This window comes from Pipistrellus hanaki, assembly GCF_964339955.1.
Source record: "Pipistrellus hanaki genome assembly, chromosome: 13".
Classification (NCBI taxonomy): domain Eukaryota; kingdom Metazoa; phylum Chordata; class Mammalia; order Chiroptera; family Vespertilionidae; genus Pipistrellus; species Pipistrellus hanaki.
Genome location: NC_140515.1, coordinates 35,170,157 through 35,197,299, shown reverse-complemented (window position 1 = coordinate 35,197,299; position 27,143 = coordinate 35,170,157). Strand labels below are relative to the sequence as shown.

Sequence of the window (27,143 nt, the reverse complement as noted above, 5' to 3'; positions counted from 1 at the left end):
ACAGGGGGAAGTCTGAGAAGGCAGTGGAGGAGACATTGTGGGCTTATGCACACTGCACTGAGACTGGCCATGTAGGGTGGGGAAGAGCATAGGCCTCAGTTGGACCTGAGTTCTGATCCTCTTCCCAGCTGGTCACATAGCAGTTATTTAATCTTTTTGAGCCTTACTTGACTGATCTAAAAAGTAGGAATAGCCCTGACCAGTTTGGCTCAGTGGATAGAACACCAGCCTGTGGACTCAAGGGTCCCAGGTTGGATTCCGGTCAAGGGCATATACCTTGGTTGCAGGCACATCCCCAGTAGGGGGTGTGCAGGAGGCAGTTGATCAATGTTTCACTCTCATCAATGTTTTTAACTCTCTATCCTTCTCCCTTCCTCTCTGTAAAAAAAATAAAATATAATAAAAAAATAAAAGTGGGTATAACACTGGTATATGCCAAAGTTAATGAATGCAAAAAACTTATATGGTACCTTCCAGATACAATAAATGGTATCTAAAAAACAGTAACACTCCTGTGATGCAATTCACCTTTAGCTAAAAGCCTTGTTCACCCACACCACACTGCAGACACTCAAGAATAGTGATTCCCGGGAATGAAGAAGAAACAGAACCCCAGCACGAAGCTGTCCTACCTCTGCGTCTGACCCGTGGCAGGTCCAGGCCACTCCTCTCCTTACCCCAGAAGATGCCCAGGCTGGGCTCTGTCCATTCAGTTGCCCTCAATCCTCCCTGCCAGACCTCCACACACAAGCAGCCCTGTACGTACGTACGTTTATCCAAGGAAAACTTCTTCAGCAGCTCGGGCATGGTGTCTCGAGGGTGCACCTCCACCGTCAGCTGTGTCCCTGTAGAGGAATGGGAGGTGACAGTCTCATCCCCATGCTACTGGGAAAGGATGCAGCGTCTCATGACAGAGGTCTGAACAACAAAGCACAATTGGTGTGGGAGCTTTCTTTTGAACACACAGGCAATGCTTGTTTAAAAAGATCGAAGACAAAACACAAGCCGACAGTCTCCAGGTCCAGGTAAGTCGGAGTAAGCCTGTTCCACCTGGCCGCTCCCACCGAATGCAGCTCTAAACCTTGGAAAGAATGCACGGGGCAACAATGTGAGGACTGAGAAGTAAATGATAGATGGAATACTGAGGAAGAAGATTAGGATAGAAAGCATCACCAAATTGGCAGTGCGGTTACCATTCCCTCTCCCCTGCGGTATTTCTTAGGTTGGACTCAACAGCAGCCCCAAACCCAGAGGTGCACAGTGGGTGCAGGGGAAAAGTGCTCCAAGAGGAAGGAGCCTTCTCTCCCGGCCTGTGGAGTGAGAGAGGAAGAGTGAAATACTGTGGGTTCCCTTCCTCCCCTCCTTTCTGTCATTTATCCACTCAGCCCCCAGGAAATTCTATGGGGAGCAGTGCAGAGTGATTTTGGTGGCCAGGCAGACACATAAATTCTTTGAGAGAGAGCACCAGAGAAGCTAAAATTCCCAAGCATGTGGGGCAAATTCTTCTTCTCATGTGTGTCTCTCTCTGTTCTCACTGACTGGCTCCAAAAGCAGACACAGCTGTGAGAGGTGCCTGACAGAGTGGGAAAACGAAAGCTCCAGCTTTTTGGCCAGAGGACTGGAAAGCAAGTTGTGAAGAGGAGGGAGCTCAAGAAAATAAACCCATAAAGTTATGATGAACTCTTGTAGTTACCCCTGAGTTGTGCGTACCGGGATCTCATCCTAAAATCCTATCACAGTCTTTGAGAACTAAACTATAAACTGAAGAACAAAATAGATACAGAGACATGGAAGCATGGAGCTAACTGGTGAATCTCAGAGGGAAGGGGAGAGGGGAGTGGGAAGAGATGAGCCAAATAACTTACATGTATAGCCCATGGACAGACAATGGTGCTGTGAAGCCTAGTGGGGGGTCACGCATAAGAGCAAGGTGGAGGGAGTCATTGGCGGGAAAACGGGATATCTGTAATACTTCCAATAATAAGGATGGATTTTTAAAAAGTAATAAATAAATAAAATCTAAACTATGGGGTAGACTAAATGCTCAGACAGGCCACCGGGTGGTACCTGCACAAGGCAGAATCGTATAACATTGCAAAGGCTACAAACCAAAATTACTACCCAGCATAGGAAGACCTAGGAAAATCTCAACTTGAAAAGGAAAAGATAATCAACATATGCTAACCTCACAATAATTAACAGCAAAATAAAACAGCTATGCTCTAAAAGTTGAGGGCAAACAATCTTGAAATAAATGTAAAAATACAAAGTATAAGAAAAAAAAAAACCTAAGTTATGAAGAACAGACAAATGAAAATTTGAGAACTGAAAAATATAGTTTAAAAAATTGTCTGGATGTGCTCAATAACAGAGATGACAGAAATAAGATGTAATGAACTTGAATTCATAGAAATTATACAATATGAATAACACAGAGAAAAAATGAACAGAGCTTCAGGGACCTGTGGAACAATACCTAAAAGCCGAACATTCATGTCATTTAGATACAAGAAGGAAAGGAGAAAAGTGTGTTGCAGAAAAAATATTTGAATAAATGAATGAGAGAATAATCAATGAAACTGAAAGATGGTTCTTTGAAAATACCAGTAAAATTGTTAAACACTTTAACCAGATTGATAAAAAAAAAAAAAAAAAAAGAGGTTAAGACACAAATCAGAAGCCAAGACACCAATATCAGGAATGAAATGGATGGTATCCCTACGGGATGATCCTAAAAATTAAATCAAAAGATACAGCAACTAGAATAGCCAAACCAATTTTGGAAAAAAAAAAAAATCAGAGGACTCCAACTATCTTATTTCAAGATATACTATAAAGCAACAGTAATCACAACAGTGTGATAGTGGCAAAGATAGATAAATCGATCAACAGAGTATAATAAATAATTAAGAAATAGAGCCACACGAATATGGCACATTGATTTTTTACAAAAGTGCACAGAACAATCCAACTAGAAAATAGGTAAAAGAACAGATATTTTGCCAAAATAGAAATGGCAAGTAAGCACAAAAAAAAAGACATTTAACATGATTAGGCATTAGAATGCCAATTAAAACTATAATGAAATATCACACTTATTTGAAGAGAAATACTAAAAATATAGTGATAATACTATATGCTGACAAGGTTGTGAAGAAACTGAATATTTTATACATTTCTGGTGGTATTGCAAAGTGGTACAGCCTCTCTGGGAAAGAGTTTGGAGGTTTCTTATAAAACAAGACATATATTTAACATATGACCCAACTCCTGCTCTCTTGGGCTTTTATCCCAGAGATATGAAAATTTATGTTCACACAAAATCCTATGTACAAATGTTTACAGAAGCTCTATTCATAATCACTCCACAGCCCTACCAGGTTTGGCGCAGTGCATAGAGCATCTGCCTGGGGACCGAAGGGTCCCAGGTTCAATTCAATTCTGATCAAGAGTGTGTACTGGACACAGGTTGGGGCACATGCAATGCATTTCTCTCACATCGGTATTTCTTGCTGTTTTTCCCTCTCGCTAAAATAAAAAAAAAAAAAAAAAAAAATCAATGGAAAAATATCCTTAGGTGAGGGTTAAAAAAAAAGAAAGTAAGAAAAAAATACTCTTCAATAATGCAAAAAATTCTTAGGAGTGATGAGAAGATGTGATTATAAAGAGTCTTACAAGATAATTTTGGGTGTAACAGAGCTGCTCTGTAATCCGGCTGTGCTGATGGTTACGTAAATCTATGCATATGTTAAAACTCATAATTTAAAATAAAATAAAAATTAAAAACCCCCAACCCGATAGAAAAAAGCCCAAGCAGAATTAAAACAAAACAAAAACCTGGATGATAAAGAAAAATACAAAATAGAAATTGAACATCCAAAGAAGGATTATTGTAAACATGCTTTTTGCAATCTGCTTTCTTGCTTACGTCTTTACAAGTCAGGGAACACAGTCATCTGTCATCATTTTACATGGCTGCGTAGTATTCTATTCAATAGATAGTTAATAACCAATCCCTTTTCATTGGAGAGTTAACTTTCCCCAAATGTTTTGCTAACATAAACAGCGATGTGATGAACATTCTGACACACACCTCTTTACATACTTTTCAAATCAGTTCCTTTGAATAATTTCTTAAATCTGGGTCAGAAGCTGTGAAGCTTTTTAAGGCTTTTGTTAGATAATTGGCAAGCTTTACCCATGAATGATTTTATCAGTTTCTGATCACACCTACAGTGCAAGAGAAGGCCCATTTTGCTCATTCTTTGCTGTTTGATTGCAAAATCGGCTGTAGTACTTTGTGCTTCCTCCTGTCGAGAGGTGTTTTGGTTTGGCCTAATGACCTGGCATGGCCAATTAACGTGTGGCAGAAGTGATGAAGTATAAGCTCTGAGCCTAGGCCTTAAGAGACTTTGCAGCTCCTGCTGTCATCCTTAGGATTCCAGTCACAGCTGCCACGTGAAGCCCAGGCTAGCCTCCTCGAGCCGTGGTTAGCAAACTGTGGCTCACGAGCCATATGCGGCTCTTTGGCCCCTTGGGTGTGGCTCTTCCACCAAATACTATGGCCTGGGTGAGTCTATTTTGAAGAAGTGGCATTAGAAGAAGTTTAAGTTTAAAAAATGTGGCTCTCAGAAGAAATGTCAATCGTTGTCCTGTTGATATTTGGCTCTGTGGACTAATGAGTTTGCTGACCACTGGCCTAGAGGATGGGAGACCAGAGGGAGCAGAGCATCAGGGGCGGCCATCCCAGATCAGCAGGTTTCCAGCCAACCCTCCAGCTGTCCACAACACCTGAGCAAGCCAGCCAGGACCTGTGCTCAGCGGGGCGTGGCTCAGATAAGAACGCCCAGCCACCTAGTAGACTTTTGAGCTGGTGAATGCTTATTGTTTGAAGCCCCTGAGTTTTGGAGCGCTTTGTAATGCAAAAATAAATCACGACTATCCTCACTGACATTTAATTTTTACCATTTTTTAAAAAACATTACTAATTATTTTGTTAATCCTCACCCAAAGATATCTTTCCACTGATTTTTAGAGAGAATGGAAGGGAGAGGGAGAGAGAGAGAGAAACATTGATGTGAGAGAGACACATCGACTGGTTGCCTCCTCCATGTATTCTGCACCCTGACCAAGGCTGGGGATTGAGCCTGCAACTGAGCTACATGCCCTTGACTAGAATTGAATCTGGACCCTTCCATCCACAGGCTGACGCTCTACCCACAGAGCCAAACCGCCAGGGTGAACTTTTTATTAATGAATAATAACATCAAGTGTTTTGTGCATTTCTTTAATTTTTAGCATAGTATTTTTCATATATTTATTTGCCACTTTAAATTCTTATTTTGTGGACCGCCCCATTTCCAACTATATATTATTTTTTCCTTACCGATTTTGCAAGAGCTCTTTTTATTAACCCTTTGCCTGCTAAATGTGTTACAGTAATTTTTCACAGAATAACAATACTGGCTTTCTTGTGCAGCTCAAAAATTTGCTCAGCATGCCAAAGAGAGTAATTCTCAAACAACTTTAGAAGCTACAACGTGGCCTCCTGAGGCATAACTTTTAAAGGGTTAACATTCATTTTGAGTGTAGTATCTAGACCATTCCCTTTCAAAGACAATCAGCTATGGCTTTACAATTGTGACTTGAAGCATTTTAGAGCTAAAAGCATGCTTCTGATTTGGCCTTAGGAACCGAACGGGTGGCATAGTCATCAGCAGCAAAGACTGCCTGCGTGTCCTCCTGGGCTGGGTGAGGCCTGGGCCTGTTCCCCTTTGCCTTCTCACTCTCCCACCAGAAACACTCTCAGGCGTTTCTCCAAAGGGGGTGCCAAACTTCATTTGACCGCCCGATGCCCGGTGGAAACAAAGGTTGAGGAACAGGACCATTCTTTCCCCTTTTGTGGGTCCCTGTACACAATGCTCTGAGAAACCCTGCAGCCGAGAACTCTACCGACTCAGTACTACTTTGTCAAAAACAATTTGGAAATGCTGGACTAGAACAATCTCCAAAAGCTTAAAGAAACGGCAAAAACGAACAACGTGGTTGATGGTTTAGGGCTCAACAACCAACCTCTTCCCCAAACTTCTCCTGATGTCCAGGTACTCCCCACCTCTCCCAATCCAGCCACATCTCTTTGTCAAAGAATGAGTGAGCTGAAAAGGGTGGGTCTGAGAGAGTCACACACACAGAACGCACCACCATTTCTCATCTCTCCTTCCTGCACTTCCTCTTCTCTTTCCCCTCTTGGCCAGGGGCCCATGTCCAACATTCTCCCCAGTCCCACTTCCTGGCTCTCCCCCAAAGTGGTGCTGCTGACCAGCACCCTCTGAGACAAACAGCACAGCTCCCCGCCTGCCTCATCTGTGTGGGAGTGATCCCGGCTCCTCTTTCCGGTCTGTAAAGGCACTTCTGGGAGGCTCTCTGCTCCAGGAACTGAGTCTGGGCCTGGGCTTGTGGCCTCCTGGTGAGCAGTGACCACGACAGCCCCATGCTTCCTAAAGGTAGGAAATGGTGAGAGTTTGCAGACGGTAGTGTTCCTGTATCCAATAACATTCTTAATTTAAGAAAAAAAGATTAATTTGACCAATCTCCAATGATAAGGAGCAGGACATCATTTACGACAAAATTTTAGGTACCTTCTAAACTAGGGGTGTCGAACTCAATCAGAGAAGGGGCCAAAATCTAAAATCCAGCCTGAATCGCGGGCCGAATGGTTTACTGAACAGTCATAAACTGACAATGTCATAAACTGACAGCGGAGTGCAGTGATGACAGCGCGGTGCGGGCCACATTGCAAGGCCTGGCGGGCTGGATTTGGCCCGCGGGCCTTGTGTTTGACACATGTGTTCTAAACCTTAACTCTAGTCAGATACCGTTTACACTCATCTTAACAGTCACAACCAAACCCAAAGGGACTTTAGGTCACTCGGCTGGCGCTTTCATGACATCCCTCCCCACTTCTACCAGTTGTCACCCAAATTCCATTTCTGAAGCTGCCGCCGTTCTGGCTGTCCTAGTGCAAGTGTCTAAATGATTGTTTTCTGCGAGCCTCAGAGTGGCTCCCACGGGCACCTCCAGCTGCCGCTGGCTCTGGTCCCTTTCCCTCCCCCTCTCAGGAGCGGAGACGCGGCCGGCAAGCCCAGCATGTCCATAGGCACGCTGCTCCGGCCTGCCATCCACCCAGCCAGGAGACTCCTCCCGCCCGACAGCTTCCCTCCAGGTCTCGGCAGGTTTGAGTCAGGATTTGTCTAAAGGCCTAATTTGCTCAGAATTACTAATGCAGAGATGGCAAACAGATTCCGTGTTGTTCATTAAGTCTGATTGGAAGTGGCTGCCTGAAGCATTGATCAGTTAGCAGAAGCTGTGTGTGCACAAGGGTGTGTGTGGGGGATGAGGGACTCATCTCAGATGGCTGCCTTCATTGGCCGAAGGTTTTCATTAACTCCTTCCATAACCGGCTGCCACGCTTACACCCTGAATTCTCCGCCTTGGGATATTTTCCTGCAGTAGCCGAGCATCAGCAAACCTCAGCTAATGCGTTTGAAAAATACCCCGGAAATAGACTCTAGCTAGGAAGGTGGTCAAGAGACTTGCTGCCCAGGAGCACAGCAGTCAGCGTTAGCGGGGGGCCTGGTGAGCTGTGGCACCCGGGAGCAGCCTGCTGGGTGGTGATGGGGAGAGCCGGGCTCTGTGGCACGCTCACCGGGAACTGCTGGACACGCTGTGAAAGCCCCACTCAGCAGCTCTAGTTATGAGATGACAACTGAGCATGCCAGAGCTCAGGGAGAGGTCACCGGGGCCCTGGCCGGCGTGGGTGACGAAGGGCGTCTCTGTGGCCCTAACTGACCTGGCTTCCCCTGGGCTCTTGTAAACACAGGGCCATGGACGATTCCTCCTGCAGAGCGGAGCACCCTAGGGGAGTCCCGGATCTGGAAACAGGGCAGTGTGACGCTAGTGCACGCATGATCAAAGCAGGCAGGGGGGTCTGAGAAGGGATAAGGGCAGAGGACCTGAAGGATGAACGCCTCAACAGAAAACTAACTCCAAGAGTCATTGTCGAGGCCTGGAGTTCAGGGGCGCAGTAAGCACGCTCTTCACATTCCACCTCACACCTGCCACAGGCTAATCTTCTGAAGCCCCTTCCATGTGAAGATCCACGATTCCAATGATCCTTTGTCACCTCTTGTGACAAGTCTTCCACTGAATGACAAGGTGAGGAGGAGGGGGAAGCTGGACCACTCTGAGCAACAGTTTGGACTGCATTTTTTAACTTCTTGTCTGGCGGGAAAGTGGAGGGGGTGCTGCATCCAGTCGTCCCCACCAAATTGGTCCCTGCCCTGAATGGAAGGGGGCATGTGGTGGAGCAGTTATGCCCACTGGCTTTGGAAGCTCCCAGACATGGGTGGGTATAACTTGCAGGCCTGGCATGTGCCAGCTGTGCAACTTCAGGCAACTTACTAAAATCTCCCTGGTCTCAGTTTTTCCACCTGTAAAATGGGAGTGATAACCTACACAGAAGGTGGTTGTGGGGTTTAATGAGGTGACCCCTACAAGGGGCTTAGGTCCCTGACTGGCCCACACCAAGTGTCCCCCCGGGGCCCTGCTGTTACTGTCACAGAAAGAGCTGCTGGGGAAGCTGCACAGGGGCTGATGTGGCTTCCAGAACAGAGCTCACGAGGCTCAGGGCCCCCTGGATGGGTAGGACAGTGGCCCACGGAATACTGATGTCCTTGGTCCCTCTGATCCAAAATAGCAGGCATGTGGCTTCTTGGCCTTGGCACCGACCTCAACAAGGCCCTGTCTGAATTCTTCATGTTCTTTCCCCAAAAGGCGCCTCCTGCAGCTCCTCTATCTCCAGATTCAGCTCCCATACCTTGACTCCTCTCTTTCTCTTCTGCCCCAGCCCACCCCAGGGAAGCCTCTCTTGCCTGGATCACCATACTGCCATCTACAGGGTCTTCTGGCATCCACCCTCATCCACTTCTGTTTATTCTCGACTCTTTGGAGGCTCTCCTGTTTACAATCGGGTGGTTTCCAATGGCACTCAGACTAGAAGCCAGCATACTGCCGGGAGCCTCCCAGGTCCTGCAGGGTCTGCCCCGTGTCCACCGACCCGCGCCCCTCAGCCACAGTGACCCGCTCTCCACCTCCCGAACACACCAGGCCCTCACACCCAGCTCCCTCTGCTGGAAGCTCTTCCCCAGACACCTGCACGGCTTGCTCCCTCACCTCCTCCCTTACTTGAATGTCACCTTCTCAGGGAGGTCTTTTTTCAACTATTCTATTTTAAATTGTCCCCTGTGGTAGGCTCCATAATAGCCCTTAAGGATATCCATGTTCCAATTCCAGGAACCTGTGAATGTCACCTTATACACCAGAGGGGACTGTGCAGATGTGATTAAGCGAAGGATCTCGGGTTAGGAAGATTACCCTGGAGTATGCAGGTGGGCCCAGTGTAACCACAGGATTCTTATAAAACAGAGGCCGAGCGGGATTTAACAAAGGCAATGTGACCATGGACGCAGTGGTTAGAGTGATGCAGCTACAAGTCCAGGGGTGTCATCACTGTCATCAGCCTCCAGAAGCTGACGAAGGGAGGAACAGGTTCTCCCCATGACCTGCATGACGACACTTGGACTTTAGCTCTTGAGATGGACTTGAAACTTGGGGTCTCTGGAACGATTTAAGAGATTGAACATGGATTAAGTCACTGACTTTGGGATAATATGTTACAGCAGCTGTAAGAGGCTAATACACACCCATGTGCACATACACCCACCCCCTATTCTCTTTCCTGCTTTATCTTCCCCTCCAGCCTTCTCTGACTCCCTTTGCCAGAGTCACCTGTCTCTCTCACTAGGGTGTCAGCTCCATAGGGACAGGAGACTCTGTCTGTTTCCTTCTCTGATGAATCCCATGCATCAGGAACTGCTTTTTGTGGAATGAATGGGTCAGTGTCAATGTGAACTCTGGCTATTCCCCTAAAGACGGGGGAGCCCTCCTCTCTCTGTGACCACAGGACCCTGCCTGGCTCATTCATACCAGTCTACACAGGGCTCCAAACCTCATAGGAGGACACGGCTCTCCTTCTTGTTCCCCTGGAAGCCTTGAATGCTGGGAGGTGGCATGCAAGTGGCACACATGAGCCAGGGTGCCAGGTGCAGCTCTGGTGACCAGCCCACCCCTGTCTGTGGCACAGGGGAGGTAGTGCAGATCAGAGGTCTGATCTTAGATCAGGCTCTTGGGATGGCAGCATCCCCAGTCTCAACTTTCTCCTGTGCAAACAGGGATAACACCAGGACCCCATCAAGGGGTGTGGCCAGAAATAAGCAAGATAAATAGTCGCTAATTCATATTCATTTTAGTGAGGTATTGCTTATTCTTGTTCTGTGGCCAGCTGTGTGCTGCTAGTCCAGAGAAACGGTAAGGCCCTTGGTCCTTGAGGTGCTCAGGGCAGGTGGCAATTCTTAGCGGGCCCACCAAAAGGCCATGGGCCTTGTCCTGAAGCCGCATTCTGGCCTAACGGGGTACTGAAACCCGCATGGCCAGGTCCTTCCTGCACAAATTTCAGGGGATAGTCCCCCGAGGGCCCTAATCCTCCCGACAACCACCACTGTCCCCTCCATGTTGTTAGATAATCTCCTTACTGGTTAGGATAATGGTGCTGAGAGCACTGGTAATGAGCTCTTAGGGCTGAGCCTATGGGAACACTCAGACCCAGGCCTTGAGTCTTTAATGCAGAGCAGAAAGCTGAGGGGGGCTGGGATCTCTAACCTCTGGCCTCACCTCCAGCCTCAGAGGTGGAGCCCTCCTGCTCCACATGAGCCAGCGGGGGAGACGGGTGTTGGGGTTGGGGGGCGGCTGTGGTGAAAGCAGAGCTTTGAAGGTTAATAGCTCAGGACTTGGCGGTGGTTGGCAGGAGGTCAATTACCCAACTCTGAGCATTGCTGGCTATTTGATCTTGGACAGATGTCAACCTTTCCAAGCCTCAGTTTACTCATCTGTAAAATGAGGACAGTAGGATTACCAATCAAAAAGGATTGTTGTGAAGCTTAATTTACATGAGAATAATCATGTCCGTGGCTTGGCAGGGTGCCTGGCACAAGGTTGGCACTCAGTAAATGACAGCTATGGTGATGGCCATGAGGCTGGTGATGATGATACCAGTGGGTTCCATGGTCCAAAGTCTATTTCTCGATCCCATGATACCATGCAGCCCCTCATTGCTTCCCATGGGATGTAAGAAGAGGAAAAGGGGGCTCCAACATCCGTGAGGCAGAGAGGACCTGCTTCCCAGTCTGAGCTCCACACCCGCTGTCTCCGGCACACGGGAGCTGGAGAAGGGGTCATGACGTGGCGGATTCCTTACCTTGGTTGTCGTAGGAAGTGATGACCTGGGTCTGCTGAGGATGCTGCTTGTCTGCCAGGTTTCCTATTTAAGGAAGACAGAGGAACCTGCCGTGACCACTGGGACCACAGTGGAATCTTCCCCGGGCAGAGCGGGGAGCTGCTTGTCTGCAAGAAAGGCAGGCTGCTGGGGCCCAGGTCACCTCAGGCCTGGCCTGGACACAGGCATGCCTGCCTGCACAGCCCCGCAGCGTGCACACACAGGAATTGGCAGTCACACACCTGAACGCAGAGGCACGTGACTGAAAGCCCTGTGCATGCACCTCACACCGCCCAGCGAGTGACAACAGATTTTTTTTTTCTAGCTTCTTTTGATTATTGGAGTCATGGTTTTTAGTGTTCCTCATAGTTTTATATATATATATATATATATATATATATATATATATATATATATATATATATATAATGACTCCAAAATATTATACACACACACACACACACACACACACATATATCTCCAAACTTTTATATCATTATGGGAATGTAGTTCTTTGGCCTTTTTTTTTTTTTTTTTTTTTTTGAGGATACTAATACGATTCTCTTCCTTTAAAAAAAACTTTTATTGAATTTATTGGGGTGACATTGGTTAATAAAACTCTATAGGTCTCAGTGCACAATTCTATAATATGCCATCTACATGCTGTATTGTGTGCTCACCACCCAATACAGAGTCTTGAAAGGAAACTGGGAATGCCTCCATCGGTTAAGGAACCATGACTTCAGACTTTGGTGTCGCTGGCACCGTCTTCAAAGCCCATGGGGATGCCTGACATACCCGCCATTTAGCAGAGCAGGCTGAGAGGTTCCTGTCCCGGTTGTACAGCTAAGGGACCTGCAGCTTGGACTGGGTAACTTGTGCCAGTCTCTGCAGCTAGGGAGCATCAGGCCTAGGGCTAGACCCCAAGCCTCGGGGCTCCTAGCTCAGCCTCTTGCCTCCCTCTGAGAAGAAGGGGGCAGCCTGCCTCTTACTCCAGCCCAGGAGTTGGGGTGATTTGCAGTTTGGTTCAGTTGCACAAACACTTGCAAGGCAACCACTATATGAAAGCGCTCTATGTGTGCTAGTCATGTTTATGTCTCCGGGACACGAAGCTGCCCTCAGGGTCTAGTGGGGTCAGGCAGGAGATGCCCCATTCCTGCCATAGGCCATGAGGAGGAACCCAGAGGCTTCTTGGGGCAGCACCGCTTTTCCTACATCTCTCCCTTTACAGATGCTGGGGTGGCCTGGTCTTGCTGAGGTTGCCCTTGAATTTCTGCTTCAGAGAGGTGGGGGAAGGAACTGGGGAGGCCAGGGTTGGGAGGTGGCAATTGGGCAGGTGATGGTGATGGTGATAATGATGATACCAGATGAGACCCACTGCTACCACTTGGCCAGCCATTTTCTCACCTGGCCTCCACTGGTCTGCAGAAAGGCTGTTGGGCCTGCCACGGGAAGTGACCACTGGGACCAGTTTCTGGGTCTGGAAACAAGCCTGACTCTGGGGCACTGGCTTGACCAAGTTCCATTCAGATGCATCCCTCATGCACCCACCCAGATCTGCTGCCCAGTGCTCCCACGCCTGGGTCCAGGCAGAAGCCAGTCACGGTGGGTGGTGAGGCCCTGAGCTGGGCTGGGCTTGCGATCCACCTGGCAGGGTATTGCCCTGGAGAAACCTGCTGGCTCCTGCCTTCTGTAAGCAGGCCAGCCAGGACCCTGAGCCCCCCGGGCCGTGATAAGTTGATCAGCTGAGTGCCAGCTCCAGGCCAGATTCAGGTTAGGGGACAGGGAGGCCACCTCCTACGGGCACAGCTGGCTGTATTTCGGCTGGCCGAGGGAGGAAACAGGATCTGGGAAGGGAATCCTCGAGGAGGCGATTAGCTGGCATAGCTGTTGCGGGGTATTTATAGTCAGGGCCGCACAATTGGTTTCCCTGTAGCTGTGGGGCGTCAGTCCCTGTGCTGCTAGGCAGACTTCAGCCAGGACCAAGGAAAGCAGCCAATCACAGCAGGGGAAGCCCGTTGCTGGGCAAGCTGGGGCGTGGGGGTGGCTTGGCCCTACACACCAGCTGCTTGGAAAAGTTGGAGCCCTCCAAGCTCCTCTCACCCTGCCAACACCCCAGCCCAAGAAGTGCACAGAGCAGCAAGAGGGGGCACATGTGCCCTTCTGGATCTGTCCCAGGTTCAGCCACATTTGTGCACACTCCCCCAGCACAAGCCATCAACTGTTTCCTTCCCAGATGAGCACGCCCTCCAGCTTCCAGGCCTGGGCAGGAGGGCCTGCTGGTACCAGGGCTGGGTGCCTTAAGCACCAGCAAGGCAGATATGTACCCAAAATCTCACCATCAGAAAACAGAGAAAAGCCATACCTTTAACGTCTGCATGCATGCAAGTGTGTCATTCAAACAATAAATAACATTTTACTTTAAGTTATACAGATTGGTGGAGTGGTCTGGGTTTGAGGCCTCTGTGCAGCCTCTCTTCAGCCCTGCATATATCTGAAACTCTTCGTTTTTGCAAGAACTACTTTGATCATCCTCTTCTTTCTTTGGCTGACACATTCTACTAAGACCTTTTAGAAGAGTCTTGTAAGAGTTACCATGTCACTTTGTGTTTTGTTGTGTTTTTCCACTACGCTTTCCCCAAATCAGGAACCCCAAAGATGGTAAAAAGAGGATGAATTCAATATAATATAATTCAGTGCTCTCCTGATATAATAATGTGCCCGAGAAGACATAGGATGAATTTCAGACAACCCAGGCAAGGTAAGAGGGCTGCAACAAACCACTGTAGCCCAACTGCCCACTTGCCCGTGGGCACAGTGGCCGGGCACACACAGAGGCCTGCATGGCTATGTGTTTCTGTGGCCAGCAGGCCTCTGGAGGTCTGAGATTTAACTTAATTCTCACAAGCCTGCAGCACAGTCTTGCTAACTTCGGTGTCTGCGTCAGTAGAGCTGGGGCAGCAGGTGCATCCCCCATCAGATGGCCCCTCAGCGAGGGTAAGGAAGCCACCCCACCCAAGCACACCCATCCGCTGGGACTCAGCGGGTGGTCTCTAGAAGTGCATGTCATGAGAATGGCCCATCCCCACGCACAAGGCAGAGGACAAAGGCACACTCTTCACCTCCAGGGCACTGAGACTCAACTCAGTAAATGGTGTCATGATTACAATCATTTTAATTATGGCCTCACCAGGGCAGGGGTTCTTGACTGTAATTGTCTACTATTTCATGAGGGCATGAATGAGTGGATTTACTTTTAGAACCTCACCCTTCCCCTTTGTTACTGTCAGAAGGATGGCAAAGAAGAGCTGTTTGGTCTTGTTCAATTGGGGTTCTGCTTCCCCATTTGTGGAGGGTCATAGAGGGTGGTTCCTTCACACTGGCATTTGATCTGTCAATCATCTGACCCGGGGTCTGACTGAGCCCCCTACTGCAGTTCTGGGTAGTGGTCTGACTCTTATTAGAATTCTCACACACCCCCATGCAGTTACACTGGTGTTTGTTCCTGGAGGCTGGCCTAACGGATCTCTGAAGGGCACAGAATGAGGCTTCATAGAGTTGGTCCGCGCATAGAATTCCCAGATCCTGAGCTTGCACGGCAACAGGCACCTGGCACCAGAGAGAGGAGGCTTTGGAAGCTGACTTCTCTCTGATTTTATGATCATCTGGGTCCCGGGCCAGCAGGTAGCCCCTTGCATCGCCCAGGCCTCAAGGCAGGACGCTCCTCTCTATTCAAAAAACTTTCCAAAGACGGATGCCCTGCGGGACATGAGCAGCCCGCCTCTGTGGGAACACACTCGCCTCCCATCCCGAATGACACCAACGAACACGTGGGTACAAAAGCGTATGGCATTGCCCCCATCCAGCCTCCTGGAAATCAGGGGGCCTGATGCCAGGGAAAACTTTCCAGGGTCACCGTGGCCCCAGATGCCTGGCTGAGATACAAGCAGCCACGTCTGAGGGGTTAGGTGACTAGTGCCAGTCTTCCAACAAATGAGACCCAATGCGTCCAGTCATTTAAAAACGTGTTGAATTCCAGAAACTATAAAGAAAAAAAGAAAAAAAAAGAAAGAAAGAAAGAAAGAAAAAAGAGAATTTACCATTCAGGCTGTTTCCTTCTATTTTCTGCCATTTCTGTATTCCGTTTCCACCGCCTTGGAGGCCTGTGAAATAACAAGGACTGGCATGAGGCTCTCTGTGGTGCAGAGACCCAGGCCCAGCAAATGATGTGCTAGCTGTGTACATATCTGGATGGCCGTGGGACTGGTGGAATGAGATACACTTAGGAGCGTGAATGTAACCATTCATATTTTAAACATTTTAAAAAATATTAAAACAGTAGTTTTCAATGGGGGAAGGGTTGATTATCAGAATCATTGCAAATAGGGATGCCCATTTTTCACTCCCACATCTCCACTGCATAAATATGGAAGGATTATTATCAAAGACATTTGCCATTCATATATGTGGTAAATCTCCCCCTTTCAGAGTCTTGGTGTGGGATGGGAGTGGGCAAACACTGCCTATCCCTATGGGAACGGAAAGTAACAGTAGCCTGCTCTCCCAGCCTCCCTTGCAGCTAGAGCATGGGCATGGATGGCCTAGGCTTGGCCAGTCAGTGGCACCTTATGTCCAATTCCACCTTGGGACCTGGTGAGGCAACAGGAAAGGGAATGGAAGCTTTCTCTACCTCCGGTGACAGTTGGAAGTGGTGGCTGCAAGGTCAAGTTCCTGGCACAGAACTGGCATATGTTCTGGCAGCAGGAGTAGCTGCAATATAATCAAGTTCCTGGTGCGAAAAGAGCACCTAGGGACCCTTGGTGGCAGCGAAGGTCTCCTCACCATGAGGCTGCTACTGGAAGTTCAGCCTCAAGCCTTGTTCTCTAGCCCTTTCCACTGCTCCAAGGCTCCCCAGTCCCTCCCTCCTGCAGAGCCCTCCACAGTCAGTGCCCCGGACCTACCACCTGAAAACCTCACCAGCACACCTTTGGAAAAGAATGCATATGTTGCATCAGCTTTGGGGATAAAAACCTAAAACTCTGAAGCTCTTTCAGTCTTGGTGCAAACAGCTTTAGGCCACCTTGTCCACTCCAGGGCCCCAAGGCATGGTTTTGAGAAGCGCTGCTCTAAGGCATGGCCGGAAAAATGCCAGGGCCCTGGAGGAAAGGGGAGAGAGCACCTGTTGGCCTTGCAGCCCAAACTCCTGGTGCCACACTCCTTGCCTCCTGTCCCTTTGACTATTTTTTGCCACAAGGACACAGCTGAAAGCCCCTTAGTCACATCCTCAGTCAGCCCTCTGCATTTGAGCTCAGGCCAACCTTTGCAGAGTGGAGGTCCCGGAGCTGGGAGGAGCCAGGAGGAGACTCCTGGAATGGGGCATGGGTGAGTTCTGGGTCTGTGCACCAGCAGGAGGCCTTGGAACAAGCTAGACTTGCTCAGCATTTCCCCTCCGTAGGCTGCATGGGGCTTGCAAGCCGGCTGAGCCAGGGGTCTCCTGGACAACACTCCTGCCCAGCAGGCCTTGGAGGCTGTGCACGCCCCCTCTTCTCTGCTCCGGTGCAGAACTGTCTGACTGAATATGAGACACAGTCTCTCCACTGACATAGGGTCTGGGAGAAACATCTGTGAGGAAAAAATATTTGGAGAAAAACATCAGCAGAAAGGGCTCACAAGCAGGGTCTTTCTTCCCCTGAGCCACATCACTGAGTGTCGAGTGCACCGGTCGGGAGTCCTGCAGGGTTGATGGTTGGCGTTTGACACCTTCGGGAACAGTTCAGATCCCAGGCCCTTCTGGGGCTTCCCCGTTTCTTTCTAGTGACAGAGTCTTTAGGAGAGACGTGATCACAGTGGGAGAAGAGCTAGGCACTCGGGCTGGCCCAGAGCTGGGCCTCTGGCTGTGCCACACACGGCGGGGGGCCTTCTGGTGTGTGCAGCAGGAGCAGCCTCATGTCTATGAGAAAGCTGACGGCCTCTGCCCATGTCCTCACTGCAGATGTCCTGGGTGGGCATTTTCCCTTCTTCTAGGGGCAGCTCTGAGAACCAAAGCACCAAGCAACCCAAACTACGGTTGGCCCCCGAATTGCTGCTGAGACTAGAGTACCTGTCAACATTCTCAGCTCTGCAGAATCCATTCCCCCGCCCCGCTGCTTGCCTCCCCAAGGGGTCACCAGGAGCTACGGGACAGCTTCAGCCCGTGTGCTGGTGGGGGCAAAGCCATCATGGTGTTATTGCTTCTACACGGTAGAAGGTTGATGTTCAATGTGCAAGGGGGATCAGGGGACAGAAGAGCTGGGCAGACTCCAAGGAGCTCTGGAGCTGGAGGGGAGGCGGGAGGCAGAAGCCATTTTGCCGCTCAGGCATCCCTCTCAAAGCACTGGTACACAGTCAGCCAGCGCACGTGCACACCTCTGCACCACAGTCCCTGGGGCTTTCCTCCTAGACCTGGGACCCAGAGGTTCCCAGACATTTGAGGGGCTTCGTTCACAATTATTATGTGTCTGTATCCATAATACATAATTCCCCCTTCATGCTGTGTCCTCTCCTCTGGAGAATACAGAGGCCAGGACCTGCCTCCCACAATCGCTTTATAAACAGCCTACACTTGGCCAGGAAGTCCGAAGAAAAGGAACATTAGTAGATAAGTGGGGGACAGCACATTTCAAGCCTACCCCTATCCAAGCCTGTGTGCCCTTTACACCTCTTATGCCCTCCATGGAAGAGGGGAGAGGGAGGGCTTAAGAGAGGGAAACCGAGGCTGTGAGTTGTGCAAGGGCTCCAAGGGGGCTTCTTGTCCTCAAGTCTGACTCAGCACCCAGATTTTCCCGGGATCCTTGCTCCCTGCATGTGCCAGATGGGGAGCAGGCTTTGGCCACCCCAGGAGCCATGCCTGAGGCTCTGGCCCCCTTCTTCCCAGGGGCATCTTCCAACCCTGAGCTGGACCTCTCGGAGAGTGGCTGGAGGAAACTGGCTGCCTGGGTGGACGAAGCACCAAGCACCTCAGGCCTGCACAGGAGTCAGCTCAGGGCAATCACGGGGCTGCGCGTTGCCAGGGGACGCCAGAGCCACAGCTTGGAGGCACACGCAGGCTGCCACGGGGAGAGGGTCCTGTCGCTGTGCTCGTTTGGGGGGCGTGAGGGGCGTCCCCACGGCGGCGGGCAGGCGTGCCCTGGGGCAAAGAGGCCGAGGTGCTAGGACCCTCCGGGGGTCGGCTGGGCGCGCGTTACCTCCTCGGCGCTGCGGCAGCGCGCCCGGGTCTGCCTGCCGGTCCGAGTGCGTGCCCTGCGCGGCGCGCCGCTTCTCCGAGTGCACGATCAGCAGCATGTCGATGGACACGGTGTTGCTGTCTTTCTTCAGCTCCATGATGCCGCCCCGCTCCCCGCCGGCGCGCCGCGGCCGCTCCGGAGGCTGCCTGCGCTGCAAATGGCCCCGTGCGCGCTGCTGCCCGGCGCGGGAGACGGCGAGGGCGCGGGAGAGGGCGCTCCCCCGCCGCCCAGCCGCTGCGCGCAGCGTTTCGCTGACTCTGCCAAACACGCCATTAGGCCCGCCCGGGAGGGCGCTCCCCTAATGCAGCGACTCTAAGTCACCTTTGAAAGGAAATCCCCAGTGGAGCCCAGACCTGCGCTGAGGCCACCGGCCCCAAGAGCCTCTCCCGCCCTGCGCCCCTGCCTGCCGCTGCAAGCGCTTGTCCCCGGCGCCAGGACTGTTTTTTGGGTGGCTGGTGCACCTCATTCCTGCCATCTCGGAGTGGGGGTGGGGGTTCCCCAAGAGGGCCTAAAGCAGACCTTCTCCAGAAGCCATGGCAAGTACAGAATCGCGCAGTGCTGTCAACAGTGAGTCATTTCAGAGGCAGGACAAACAGGGCTCCAGACTGCATCGCAAGCTGTGGAGAAATTGGCCAACCTTTGGCCTCGGCCCCACTCCTTCCTGGGGTGGGTTTTGGAGATGGACAGCTTCCTCTCTAAGAAGGAAATGGATGGGTTTTGGGGATCATAAGCTCCCCTTCCACCTGCCCCACATATGGCCCTACCAGAACTTGGAACGTGCCCACTGGGCACCAACCCAACGGTTCTCTCTGGCTTGAAAACCTCATCATCTCCGTTCCTTCTAGAAGCTGGATCCTGCCCGTAGGGAGAGTGGGGAGGGGAGAGGAGGAGGCTGGGCCCCGGGAGCAGCCTGCCTGCGGTGGCCAGGGAGCTGGACCTGAGAGCCCTTCTATTTTTAGCGGGGCCCGGCCTGCCCAGGCAACAGCAGCAGGGCCTTTGGCTCCAGGTCCCAGGAGTGTTTACAGCGGCATCTTCCTGAGAGCCCTTGGCATTGGGGGGAGAGAAACACCTCGCCAGAGCCAGTCTCCTAACTGTGTCCACCATGAATAAATGCTGAGCATATGGAGGCCTTTCTTTCTTTCTTTCTTTCTTTCTTTCTTTCTTTCTTTCTTTCTTTCTTTTAAAGTTTTTTCTTTAATATTGATTATGGTATTACATAATTGTCCTCATCCCCGCATTCCTACTTCAAACCCCTCCCCACGCATGCCCCCACCCCCCTGTTGTCCATGGCCACTGGTTAGGCTTATATGCATGCACACAAGTCCTTTGGTTGATCTCTCCCCCTTTCCCCCACCTTCCTTTACCTTCCCTCTGAGGACTGACAGTTTGATCGATGCTTCCCTGTCTCCTGGTCTGTTTTTATTCTCAGTTTATGTTGTTCATTATTTCCCCTAGATGCATGAGATCATGTGATTAAAGAAATACACTTATAAGAACCAAAAATGAGACCAGCCTTAATGTTACGCAGAGAGGCAAATGAACCAGTCTGTAGTGAGTTCCCTTCTGGACCAACCGTTCTTTTGAGCCCCAATTTCCATGCCAAACAGTTCCGTATGTGTACATGTTGGCCATGATATTTCAGATCTGGATGGTGGTGGAGGCCTCTCTTTTTGCCTTGGAGCCTGGTCCCCTTGGAGGCAGACTGTGCTGCGCAGGCCTGGGTTCCAGTCCCAGCTCCGCTACTCATTGCCTGCGCAACCTTCGGCCAGCTCTCTCCCCTCGATTTTCTCACCATATCACACGCATAAAACATACTCTCACGGGGCCATTGTGAGAGTGACGTGCACCTGAGGTGCCTGGCTCATAACAAATGGTCTCCCAACGGTAGCTGTCATTCTTACTCCATTTGAAGGGTGAGGAGAGAGGCAAGTCAGTGATGGAGCGGGGGGTCCCCAGCTGTACCCTCAGACTCTCCCCTCTGACTGTGGCTCACACTTTGGCAGCCTGTAAAGGCTGCTGCTTTAGTGCATCACCACCGCCCCCTCTCCCACTGGGCATCTGGTGGAAAGAGAGGCCACTGGCTTCTGACACTGTTGAACTGGAGTCCTGGAGAGCTGAGCTGAGGACCCGTGGAGGTGGGTGACGCCCTAGGCCTGTGGTCGGCAAACTGCAGCTCGTGAGCCACATGCGGGTCTTCTTCCACAAAATACCACGGCCTGGGCGAGTCTATTTTGAAGAAGTGGCATTAGAAGAAGTTTAAGTTTAAAAAATTTGGCTCCCTACAGAAATTTCAGTCGTTGTACTGTTGATATTTGGCTCTGTTGACTAATGGGTTTGCCGACCACTGCCCTAGGCAGGTTTCCTCATGCAGTGAGTCCTGTCTTCTCTGCACACGGCTGAGAGGCTGGCTGAGCCTTGCTCAGAGGGCTGGGGAAGTAAGACCTATGGATTACACAAAGCCCCTGGGGTCTGGGAGATTGCTCAGGCAGCTCTCTCATCTCAGGGTACCCCCACCTCACTGGGAGAATGTGGCCCACCTCCTCGAGGGTGCGCGTGGATCCCAGCAGAAGCTCCTTGGCAGCACCTTTCCTGAGGAGGGGGCTGAGTGGGGGGAGCGGGGACCCTGAAGCCCCTTTACCTGAAATTTGTGTTCCCACCCCCCACACATACTCCCCTGCTTCAGAGGGTCTCACTTACGTCCCCATGACGCCCTTCGCAGAGCTGCCTCCGGAAAGGATGCTGAGCAGGGCTTCTCCTCTGTGACACTATGGACATTTGGGGACCCGGTAATTCTTTGTTGTAGGGGGATGTCCCATGCATTAGAATCCCCCAGAAAAACCACTTCTCTCTTGCGACAACCCAGAATGTCTCCAATCGTTGACACTATTTCTGGGGGACAAAATGCAGTGAGAACACTGCTTTGGAACAAAGCCATGAAGTAGGGGTGGTGTTGCCTTAATTGCTCTGGGAGATGCTGCCACTCCTGGATCCTGATGCTGCCCAGAACCTGGATCCACTCCCCAGGGATCCCTCATGGCCCCCAGCCCAGCGGCAGGCTTTCTGGGTCTGCAGAGCGGCTCCCTGCCAGGAGCATGGGCAGAGAGATGAGGTGTTCTCCTCACTGCCCACCTCCTCCTTTTGACAAAGTGGGCAAAAGGCTGGAACGTTGTCTTGATCCTCCATCCCAGGTGATGCTCAGGCATGCCCAGCTGTCACTCATACTGCCCCCACTGGTGTGCTTAAAGGTGGGATTCGTCAGCTATCTGACTGGTTCTGAGCCATGAGCTGACTCTGCGTCTTGGAACGGGCAATGGGCAGCAGGGGAGGCTCGCTTCTAGTAGATGAGGCCCTCAACACAGAAGGGTGTGTTCTGATGCACATTATTATCTTTCCTCAGAAACAGTGGTTCCTCAGGGGCCATCAGCCATAACTCCTTTTCCTCTCCAGAGCTTCCCACGAGGCACATGGAGAGTGGGGAAGGGCCTATGCTGACCTATCCAAGGTCCTCTCATAGGTAGCAGCTGACAGCCTACCTTGCATGATTCCAAAGCTCCTGTGCTGAGTACTCTCCCCCAGGACCAGCACACACCTGTGAGCTGAGGCTTCTTAGCGCCCTGGTCCAGGGTAGAGGGAAGATGGTCTCAGAAGATGGACACAGCGTGAGCCAGGGTCTAAGATCTCTGCCGAGACTCTGGGAAAATTCTTTGAGCTCAAGCCTTTGGGGACAGGTTTCCCGGGCTCTATGGCCCATGTGGCAGAGAACTGCTGGCAGTGGCAGTAGGCAGTGGTAATAGTCACAGGTTGTTGGCCAGGCACAACCAGCTGCCTTCAGGAGCAGTGAGGTAGCCCAAGATTCAGGGGGAGGCAGAGGTCTGCCATTTCCAGAGCCATGGCAAGGACTTTTGTGCTGCAATAAGCTCCATAGCATGGTGGTGGTGCGGGGGGTGGGTGTCTCCAATTCTGCTTGGTTTGCTGCCAAGCGCAGGCAGCAGCTTGTTCTTGAGCCCCTATTATGTGCGATGACATTATGGTGAAGTGGCAGAGTAAGCACAGGGGAGGGGCACCTGTCCTCCCCGACAGGAGGGTCCAGGAAGGCAGGCTACTAGGTGGAGCTGACCTCTGAACAGTGGCCGTGGGGATGAATAGGTAGGAGAGAGGCAAGGAAGAAGGGCGAGGGCTTTCCAGGCAGAGGCGTGGCCTGGGGTGGGGTGGGGGGCTGGAGGTGAGAGAGAAGATGACATGTTTCATGAAGCGAAAGCAGGGCGCTCTGCTTGATGCTGAAGTACAAGGAGGAGGGGTCAGAGGGGAGCCAGAGAGCTGTCAGGGCCAGTCCGAGAGGAGAACTGCAGTGGGTGGGACTCCTGCTGCCAATCTGAGCGGTGATGGGGCTCACGATGGGGAGGGGCAGGTCTTATGCACACCATGCCACCAGAGACTGTCCTTCTTTCTGGCAAGGGGGAAGGTGGGATGGCAAGATAGTCAAACACCACATGAATTTTGTGAGAAAAAGAGCCTCTGGGAGGGTGGCAAGGGTGCCTGGATCACGTGGTGAATGGGCTCAGAGTGAGAGCATAGGCAGGTGCCAGGTGCTGGTCAGAGCAGGTGGCGAGGTGGAGGGCAGGCCCAGCTCAGTCCTCAGGCTCAGGTGAATGGGCCATGCAGCTCCACAGGGGGCCAGTGACGCAGGGAGTCTGTCACACGCATGCAAAAACTATGTAAAGAAGAAAATGAAACTACCCGATCCCACCATCTAGAGATAATCACTTTTAAATATTTCGTTATTGAGCATTTCCTTCTATTACAACATCTATAATTACTGCAACATATATAATAAATGTGTGTTTGTATATGTGCACCTGTGTGTGTGTGTATGTGTGTGTGTGTGTGTGTGTGTGTGTGCATTTATTTAAAACATAAAGTGTGATCACACCATATACAGTTTGGTATCATGATGTTTTTCACCCAACATGTGTAATGAATAATTTATAAAAAAAAACAAAACAAAACTATTCAAAACCCAATTTAAAAGGCTGCTTCATCACCTGTTACATCCATGTGCCAAAATCCATTTTTTCCCATTTGCTTACTTTTGGGTTTTATTTTGTTCTGCATTTTCCATTTTTATAAGTAATGTGATGATAAACATCTGTAATATATATATACATACACACACACACACACACACACACACACACACACACACATATATATATATATATATATATATATATATATATATATATACCTTTAACTACATATCTGGTTATTTTGTTAGAGTAGATTCCAGGAAGTGGACTTTCTGAGTTCAAGCTTATATAACTTGATATATATATAGGCATCTACATGACTCTATATGTCTGTCTATATTTCTATCTATCTATCCATGGTCAAGTAACTGTCTGGAAAGATTGTGTCTATTTACAGTCTCACTAGCTGTATGTGTCACCTCCCCTATGCCATCACAGCATTGAATACTGTTGTCACATAAACCTTTGCCAACATATAATAGCTATATGGCAGCTCTTTCAAATTTTTTAAAAATCTCTACTGAGATCGGATAATATATTTTTTTAACCTAAATTTATGTGTTCGCGCAGGCGCACATGTGCAGTGATTTTTTTTTTTTTTTTTTTTTTTTTGCATTCGTATTCTTAGTTCTATTTCCTACTGGAATGTCACAAACACTTAAATGTTAGTTTGAAAGATTACTCTTCCAAACTATTTCGGACCATGTTAAGCTTTTTGAGGGCCAGGTCATGGTCTCCCTCAATCCTATCCTCCTCATTTATCCCCCCCCACCACCACCACCTACACACACACCTGGTGCCTTCTATGTGTGTTGCTTAATTAGTGTTTGAGCCAAATTGGACAGAATGAATGCTCCCAGCCTGCAGACGTCTCCCTTTAGCCTGGAAGTGTCACAGCCTTCCACAGATTCAGAGCATTTGCTCTTCTGCGTCTTTCTCTCGGGCCTTCCGGGAGTGGAGGAGTCGGAGGTTAAATGAGGACAAGCGGCAATAAAGGCACCTTCCCCCGCTGCTGACAGAACCATCTGGAGCACGGATTTGGGGAGAGCTTGGTTCTGACAGCGCGGCTCAGCCCCATGAAGCCACCCCTCACCCCACCCCAATCGGGAGCCATAAGCTGTGACTTTTCTGCGAAACACAATTTCCCTTCTCAACCTTCCCATATGTCTCTCCCCAATCAGCCCATCAGCCACTCCCTGCTTCAGTATTTCTGCCTGTGATGCTTTCATGGACTTTCTCTAAGTTTCTGCCCCTAGCTTAGTTCACAAGCCCCTCCTCTTGCGTTTCACCATGCGCCCAGGTGGGCAGCCCTATATTCCAGATTCCAGGTAGTTTGAATGTTGGAGTCTTTCTATGCGATGGCCTTTTCCTGTGGATGGAGATGATGAAAATCAATTTGTCTCTCACCACCACTTCCAAAACATCTCGGGCCATGCCAAGAGAGGTATCCAGTAGCACATGAAAGCCCATGGAGAGATTACCTCTTTAGCTTCGCCAAGTGTTTATTGCAGCCATTGAAGTGCCCCTTGCATATTTCTCGATCCGCAGCTCTCTCTCTCCCATGCAAACAAGGAGTCCTCACACCTAAGGCATGCTCCGGTCCTCATGCCCTGGCAGTTGCTTCCTTCTGTATAGAATTCTGCAATTTCATGCCCATGAGCTCCCGCAGTCCTCGACATAGCAGAGGTGGGGCTGATGCCTGTATGCCCATTTTATTGATAAAGAAACAGAGGATCAAGAAATCTATTCACACCGTTTTCCCCAGCTAGTCCACCCTATTTCTCAGATGGGCCCAGTCCTGGCACCAAGCCTAATACACTTGCCATTCTGCATGTTTTAGTGAAAGGGGCACAGATGTCTGTTCCAGGAGTGGGCTGAGGCGGGGGGGGGGGGGGGAGGGGGGCACTCGCAGGGCCCAGGGCAGTGCTCTGAGTGACACATGTCCCCTGGGAGAGAGCCTCACACCTGGGTGGGGGGAGGTTGTCTAATGAGGTGGTGAGGAGGGCTGCAGGAAATGGCTTTGGAGTGTCTGAACCAAAACACAGATGAAGTCAGAACAGCCTTTTCTGATCATGACTGTGAACCCCCAGGGGACTGTCCCCCGGGGACTGGTGCTCATGTGCCCTGAGCAGAACAGGCCCGATGGCCTGCATCCCAGGGGGCACCGGGAGCCAGTGTTTCGTGTCTGTGCAGACTCCAGCCTTGCCTGCTCTCCGGGCAGAGCTCTAATAGGAGCCGTGGGTATTTTTAGTCTCACGTGTGCAGGCACAGGACACGGCGAGCTGAACGGGAACAGCTAATAAGCCACGGTCCGCAGAAGGTTGGGAAGGATGAGACGAGGGGAGGGCAGGGAGCCTGGTGGAAACTTTTGCACATGCCTCGCTTGCAGAGAACTCTCTTTCCATAATTCAGAGAGAAAGATTGAGGTCAGGGTGATTAGCACAGCCCCAGTTAGAGAAACCTGAAAGTAGAGCGTGCTCACCTCCCCTGGCCTGCGGGTCTCCTCCCCGCAGGCCCGGCTCTGCCCTCCGGGTGAGGAGGTTGGGCAGGAGGGATGTTCAGCTTTGGGGCTTGGATACAAGGCTTCTGGAATAGGGTGGGAGGGCGGGGGTCCTTCTAAAGGACCAGATTCAAAGCTGATTCGTGATGTGATCCTCGCAGCCTCAGGGGATAGTTGAGCGGTATGAACTATTACCCTGATTTCACAAGTGCGGAAATGGAGGTTCAGAGAGGTGCAGACACCTGTCTTAAGTCACATAGGAAGTGGCAGAGCTGGGATTCAAACTTTGTGCCCCAGATCAAGGTTGACCTTGTTTTCCAAGACATTCCACTTTCTCCCAAATGATGCTCAGTCATGTCCAAGACTCATCATCCATTTGTTTACCCACAAACATTTTTCCTGGGATTACTCAGTGTCAGGGGCTCTGTCACTGAAATGAGGCAGTGAGGACAACACCGTTGCTGGTCTCAGTAGCTCTGGACTTAGTGAGGGTCACACGGAAGTGACTCCCAGCTGGACCTGAGCGAGGTCCTGTGAAGTGTGCCCTGTGGGACAGGCAGACTGGGAAGTAAAATTAGCGGGTTTCCAGCCTCTGATGCTGAGGACAGTCAAAACTCTGCTAAGACAGTCCCCCTTCTGGGTAGTATCTTCTGAGGGTGAGACTAGGGCAACGGCCTGGGAGGGACAAATGTGCCTCAGCTCTTTCTCCAAGGCTGCTGTGAGCATTGTGATGCTTGAAGCCTGGGCAGGGCTCACTCAGTGAGGGCTTGGCAAAGCTGGAATGAAGGTAGGAGTACTGGATCCAGGGTCCTATGCCTGCTGCTGTCAGTCACTCCCTCCCACATACTTATGGTTTGAGAGAAGATTCCTTGCACCTACCTGCCTCAGCCCAAACCCAACCATGGCATGTGCCTCTGTCCATCTGTTCATTCATCCACCAGTCTACCCTTTCATATATGTCCACC

At 50.4% G+C, this 27,143-nt stretch overlaps 1 protein-coding gene across 2 annotated transcripts in view; it reads right to left on the bottom strand.

Annotated features, from left to right (window-relative positions):
• The window catches only part of KY (kyphoscoliosis peptidase), a 42,450-nt gene extending 23,492 nt beyond the window's left edge, over nucleotides 1–18,958 (bottom strand). The window contains exons 1-4 of one of the 2 annotated variants that reach the window (XM_084902749.1): nucleotides 18,613–18,958; nucleotides 15,490–15,552; nucleotides 11,372–11,434; nucleotides 771–845 (exon numbers count right to left, since the gene is read on the bottom strand). In XM_084902749.1, coding sequence (XP_084758875.1) covers nucleotides 771–845; nucleotides 11,372–11,434; nucleotides 15,490–15,552; nucleotides 18,613–18,748 — 337 coding nt within the window. In that variant the 5' untranslated portion in view covers nucleotides 18,749–18,958. Of the gene's footprint in view, nucleotides 1–770; nucleotides 846–9,432; nucleotides 9,492–11,371; nucleotides 11,435–15,489; nucleotides 15,553–18,612 lie in introns of those variants that run through there. The other variant, XM_084902750.1, reaches the window with a different exon arrangement.
• Nucleotides 18,959–27,143: the final 8,185 nt, after the last annotated feature.